At 45.3% G+C, this 6,068-nt stretch overlaps 1 protein-coding gene across 18 annotated transcripts in view; it reads left to right on the forward strand.

The window, feature by feature from the left end:
- Positions 1–5,350, forward strand: part of LOC107316373 (UDP-glucuronosyltransferase 1-1-like) — a 53,355-nt gene extending 48,005 nt beyond the window's left edge. For 13 of the 18 annotated variants that reach the window (XM_015867725.2, XM_015867713.2, XM_015867720.2 and 10 more), the window contains 4 exons: positions 1,889–2,020; positions 2,280–2,367; positions 3,437–3,656; positions 4,302–4,736. In XM_015867725.2, the coding sequence (XP_015723211.1) occupies positions 1,889–2,020; positions 2,280–2,367; positions 3,437–3,656; positions 4,302–4,593 (732 nt within the window). In that variant the 3' untranslated portion in view covers positions 4,594–4,736. Of the gene's footprint in view, positions 1–4; positions 857–1,888; positions 2,021–2,279; positions 2,368–3,436; positions 3,657–4,301 lie in introns of all 18 variants that reach the window. The other 5 variants (XM_032445752.1, XM_032445751.1, XM_032445750.1 and 2 more) reach the window with 2 other exon arrangements.
- Positions 5,351–6,068: the final 718 nt, after the last annotated feature.

Consider the following 6,068-nt stretch of genomic DNA (forward strand, 5'->3'; position numbering starts at 1 on the left):
CCTGGTACTTCCTTCTCATCCACAAGTCTCAGTGTCGCTGCTTCTGCTGCTGTCTGTGCTCAGCTTGGCTGCAGGTGGGAAGCTGCTGGTGGTGTCTGTGGATGGGAGTCCCTGGTTCAGTTTGCTGGAAATGTTAGAAGTTCTGAAGCAGAAAGGACATGAAATAGTCGTCGTTGCACCTGAAACCAATTTAAATGTAAAGCCATCAGAGAATTTTGTTTTGAAAAACTATGCATACCCTTTCACAAAAGAAGAGATGGATGGCATTTTGCAATCGTTTTTTAAGGATGCATTTGAAGAAGGATCATTTCTGGAAAGATTTCAGAGACAGCAAGAAAAAATGAAAAGGTTCATTGATTTTGTTTTCACAACCTGCGAACATTTACTGCACAACAAAGAGCTCATCAAATATCTGGAGGACAGTAACTTTGACGCTCTCTTTACAGATCCTGTGTTTCCTTGTGGAGCAATATTGGCTGAGCATCTTTCCATCCCTTCCGTGCATTTCATGAGGGGAATACCATGTGAATTAGATTCTGAGGCTACTCAGTGTCCTAATCCCCCTTCTTATGTCCCCATGGCATTTACAGGCAATACAGACCACATGACCTTCCTCCAGCGTGTGAAGAATGTCATCTTTGATACCTCTAATCTTTTCCTTTGTGACTTTATGTTTAAACCATATGAAAAACTGGCTTCTGAGTTCCTTCAGCGAGATGTGACCGTGGTAGATCTCTTACGTAAGGCTTCTGTGTGGCTTCTGAGGTATGACTTTGTGTTAGGTTATCCAAGGCCATTGATGCCCAACATGATTGTAGTTGGAGGAATAAACTGTGCTCACAAGCAGCTACCTCAGGTGGGTCGTGCTCTGTTTTTAATTCTTGTTCTGATAGACTTCTGTGCTCCTAAGAATGAGGTTTTCTATATCAGATAGATCTTCTATTGCTGTTTAGTGTGAGCTAGGCAACTTGTTGTGAAAAAATACTTGGCTTCTCTTCCTCTAAAAGGAACAGATGGGGTGTAGCTGGTGGGTGCAATAGTACCATCCACACATAGACGTGGCTGGACTCTAGTGCTTGTTATCCAGCCTTTTATTAAACCAGTGATTAATTATTTACCATGCAAGTGGTAGTTACCTTTTTTGTTTCTCCGTTAGTTGCATGTGTCTGCACTGCTCGCTTACACCATTAGATGGCTCTCCTATCAGCAGCAGAGGATAACAGACAGATTGAGCACGGTTGTGTCTAAGAAAAGTACTTTGCACCTCTTCATCCCTCGTTCAACGAGGAGGAAATTGCTTTCTGGAAGGCCTCCAAGATTACCGGACAAGCCAGTATGAAAAGCTGGGCTTTCCCTTTTATTTTATAAGTACCTTCCAGGTGCCTCTTTCAAGTTGTTTCATTTCTTAATATCTTTCTACAAGACTTCTGCAGACCAAGTAATGCTCATTCTATTCCCTGGAGCAGATAAGCAGTTGTGCAGGAATTGTAAAGGCTGTAGCAGAAGTGAATTAAAACTCTACTTGTCTGGAGCAGCAGCAAGAGGTTTGCTTACCATAAATAAAAGTCTTTGTCCCTGTTTTGGTCTGGAAGCGTATTTCTTTTTGGACAACGCTGAACTTCATCTATATGGGTTACCCAATTCCACTAAGGAAACCTGTCGTAGCTTTTCTTATATCTGAGCAAGTGTCCTCAGTAGGGCCCATTTCATTGCACTGGCAGATCTTCTAGCTCTTGTTTGATCAAAATCAAGACACTCACAGCCCTGCATACCTCCCTTTGACCACTTACATCCTTCTTTTGTTCCTAGATACCTCCATGGAAACGTGACAAATTACTGCATGTGACACGATAGGGATTTTGACTGAGGGTGTGCTTTGTGTTGGCAGGAATTTGAAGCCATTGTAAATGCTTCCGGAGAACACGGTATTGTTGTCTTCTCACTGGGCTCCATGGTCTCTGAGATCCCCATGAAGAAAGCCATGGAAATTGCAGATGCCTTGGGAACAGTCCCTCAAACGGTACGGTATCCCTTCCCTCCTTCCAGCACAGTAACTCAGCACTGTATTCAGGTATAGTGCATTACTGCAGATCCCTCAGCCCACCCTTCTTTCTCCTGCTCCCCAATGCCAGAAGAGAACATCACACCCTGCCGTTCTGCATTGCTGTTGGCAAAAAGAGGTTTTGTGTAGATGCTGTTAGCTGTGCTTTCCAAACTAGCAGAGGAACAGCAAAAGGATGACTATTGAGAACTGACATTGTGTTTATTTCTCTTCAAAGGTTTTGTGGCGATACACAGGAGAGGTGCCTCCCAACCTGCCAAAGAACGTGAAGCTTGTCAAGTGGCTGCCACAGAATGATCTCCTAGGTAGGTCTGAGACCCCTGGAGTTAAGCCATCTTATTTCTTCCAATTCCACTACACAGTTTCAAAGCCCCATTACCATCATCTGTGCTGACTGTGGGTCACAGGTTTTCATTGCAGCCTTTGCTGTTCAAAACAGAGTTTGCCTTTTACAAACATATCTAACTGCAATTTCAAGATGACCTTACTGTTTGCAAAGGTGCTGCAACGCTCAATTATGGTACTGTAAAGTACTGGAGGCTTTGTCTCTGATTATCCAATCTCAACACTCAATTATGCTTTTCTGTCCTTTCTGGAATGAGGAGGGAGTTCAAGTTTCTCTAGTGAGCACTTCCAGGCAGGTTTTCACGCTTTTAAAGTAGTAATATTGTGTGTGTTATTGCCCAGAGTGCATTTGTTGGTACAATGCTGTAATGTGATGGAAAGCATAGCACTAATAGCAGAGTAGAACAATCCTAAGCTGTAGCAAATGAGAATAAACCCAGATACAACAGCCATGGTTGCAAAAACAAAGAAAAACTGCTTACCTTTGGGAGGCCTCTGGTAGGCAGAGACCTCCACTGCCAACCCTTAAATGAGGTCTGGGAAGGGGTGGATCCTGGCTCCATCCTTTGCAGTCACTCAGGTACATTGCATGCAGCTGAGCTCCCCTGGGTTGGCCCTGCCTTCCCACCAGGTGCTCAATCATTCTTCAGGCCATGACTTAGCATTTCTGCTATACTTGGTGAGACAATATGGCTTTGCTGTGGGAGACTTGCAAACGAAAGACATGCTTAAAAAGAAAGCAGCGACTTTGCTTTTTAAATTTGGCTTCACTGGGTTGTGACTTTATCCTATCATCTGACAAGCTGTGGAAGGTCATACAGGGCTCTTCAGAGACTACCCAAACCAAGATGGAGCTCTACAGTTCATGGTTTCGTAATGTTTTGTTCTCTGCTACATTAAGTTTGCCCATAAGTAACAAAGCTTATGACAGTCCATTGTTCTTGATGTACACCCATCAATGGCATTTTTTGGTATAGTTTTCCTAGGCATGCATTATCATGACATAACAGATTTCTCTTTCTTCCGCAGCTCATCCTAAGACTCGTGCCTTTATTACCCATGGAGGCTCACACGGTGTTTATGAGGGCATATGCAATGCAGTGCCAATGGTGCTAATGCCTTTATTTGGAGACCAGATGGACAACGCGAAACGAGTGGAGTCGCGGGGAGCAGGATTGACACTGAATATACTAGAAATGACTTCGAAAGACATATCTGATGCCCTGAAAGCAGTTATTAATGATAAAAAGTCAGTAATAGATATGCACCCTTTTTCTTTCTACTGCTGTGTAACACCAGCACTCTCACTTCCAGTTTAACACTATACTAATCTGTTCTGATAACCCTTCTTACATCAGCTCCATTGCTGAGAAGGCATTTCTTGCCCTGGATTAACCTTGTCCCACTGCTGTACCAGCACCATCCTTCTCACTGTCTGAGATTGCAGTTATGAGGTGGTGAGAACAGCCTGATCTGAGAGGATGCAGGTGTCAGAGTAGATGGGGTACAAGTGCAATGGAAGAAATCAAGCTGACAAAGGATATCGAGATGACAAAAGATGACAGGAGATTTTGCTGACAGCTCAAACTGAGCCTTGATGATCTTTAAGGTCTTTTCCAACCTGAGCAATTCTATGGTTCTATGGTATTAGGAAATACTGCTTCTCAGGAGGAGTGGTGCTGCAGAGGCACAGATGCCCATGAAGGTGGTGAGGCCACCATCCCCATGGGTGTTAACTGTGGAGATGTGGCACTGAGGGATGTGGTCAGTGGGCATGGTGGGGATGGGCTGGTGCTATTTGTGGTCTTAATGACTCTATGATCCTTTTTTTTCTCTGGGGAGTGAGTCTCAGCAGCACAAGTCACTGAACACCCCCAACACCTTGTCTTGGCAGGTACAAAGAGAACATCCAGCGTCTCTCAGACCTTCACCTTGACAGGCCCATCCATCCCCTGGACCTGGCTGTGCACTGGGTGGAGTTTGTCATGAGACACAAAGGAGCCCCACACCTGCGCCCTGCTGCCCATGACCTCAACTGGATCCAGTATCACTCCCTGGATGTCTTTGCCTTCCTCCTGGCCGTGGTGCTCCTCTCCCTATTCATTTCTGTGAAGTGCTGCATGTTCTGCTGCCGCAGGTGCTGCTTTAAGAAGGGCAGAAAGAGCAAGAAATCAAAGACCCACTAGCAGATGAAACCATTGATGGGAGGCAAGCCCTCTCTGCTCCAGACCTCAAGGATCAGAGAACATCTTAAATTTCACTAAAATAATTACTAGCTTTCAATCAAGAAATAATTCCTTTAGACTAACACCGAGTGTTGTTTCATTGATGATGTGTAGGTTTTTTTTTGTGTGTGTGTCTGTAATTAAGAATAAGATGTTAAAATAATTTGTACAGTAGTGCTTCAGTCACTTGGGAAGATATCAGTGTGAAGTCCGAGGTGCCTGGCTTCCACTTCTTGATGTACAGAGGACTCGTGGTCGCATGTACTTTTTTAACCTCTATATGCAATGGAGAAATATGGGATTTCATACGACTTTGCTCTGAGGGCTCTGTGAGGGCCATTTGCTCTATCGTGTAACGTTGTCAGCCTCATCAAGCACTTTGCAATCTTTGTACAGCTGTTGATAGAGAAGAGGCAAATGTTATAATCTGACATTGTATGTCACATAAGCCAAGCAAGCTGCACACCTTACGTAGGCTTTATGTGTGTGTTTACAATACCCCGAGCTCGATCCAGACTTCAGCATGGAAGTGGTTGTAAAGCCACTGGTGTTTCACCAAGTTCCCCATCAGGCAGAGTTTCTGTCTCTCGCCAGTTGGGCGGTGTGATCTTTGGAAGCAGTTTTTAAAGACTATCTGATTTATTCTCTGTAAATGATGTTAAGGTAAAAAAAAAAATACCCAACCCCCGGTCCTTCAAATAAATCCCCAATACAGTGATGGCTCTTGTGTTTTCTGACTCGAGGGAGATGGGGACAATCATCGTACATGGAAGAAGGAATGACTCAGTGCAACAGTGTGTGGTGTACTCAGTGAAAGGCACTAGAGTCATGTTGGGGACAGCCCGCCAACATGGGGACAGCCCATCCCAAGCCCATCTTGGGTCCCAGTGATGGTAGGAGTGGCTGTCTTCTCTCATCAGTCAGGGGAGCACAGTCGCTTTATGAACCCTTCACTATATCATAATGCTCAGTTTTTTAAGGAGCTGGTTTTTCGGCTGTCAGCCTGGCAGATCGCTACGGAGAAGGGATAGAGAGGGAGAAAGCAGGCGGGGCTGCTGGAGAACCAGCGGGGTGTTCCGGCTGTGACCAGCAGAGGGCGCCACCGCATCGCTGCAGGGGAAAAGCCGGGGGATGCTGATCTTCATGGCTGAGGTTTAATCCACGGCTGCTCTTCACCCCACTGGGATGCTCACGCTCTGAGCCCACAGGGGCTGTCAGAGGTCAGGCACAGCTCACACCCACCAGATGGGAAGAGCGCTGGCATGGGATTTGGCTCTGATAGGCGGCAGAAGGTGCTCCCAGCATCAATTCCATTTCCATTAAGGGCAGAAGGACGGTTTCATATGCCAGATCTGATTGCTTAGATGATAAAAGCAACGGGCTTCATCAAATCACAAATCTCCCAGCAGATATTGGCCAGCTCACTTCCCAAGTGA

Source organism: Coturnix japonica, chromosome 7 (genome assembly GCF_001577835.2).
Source record: "Coturnix japonica isolate 7356 chromosome 7, Coturnix japonica 2.1, whole genome shotgun sequence".
Classification (NCBI taxonomy): Eukaryota; Metazoa; Chordata; class Aves; order Galliformes; family Phasianidae; genus Coturnix; species Coturnix japonica.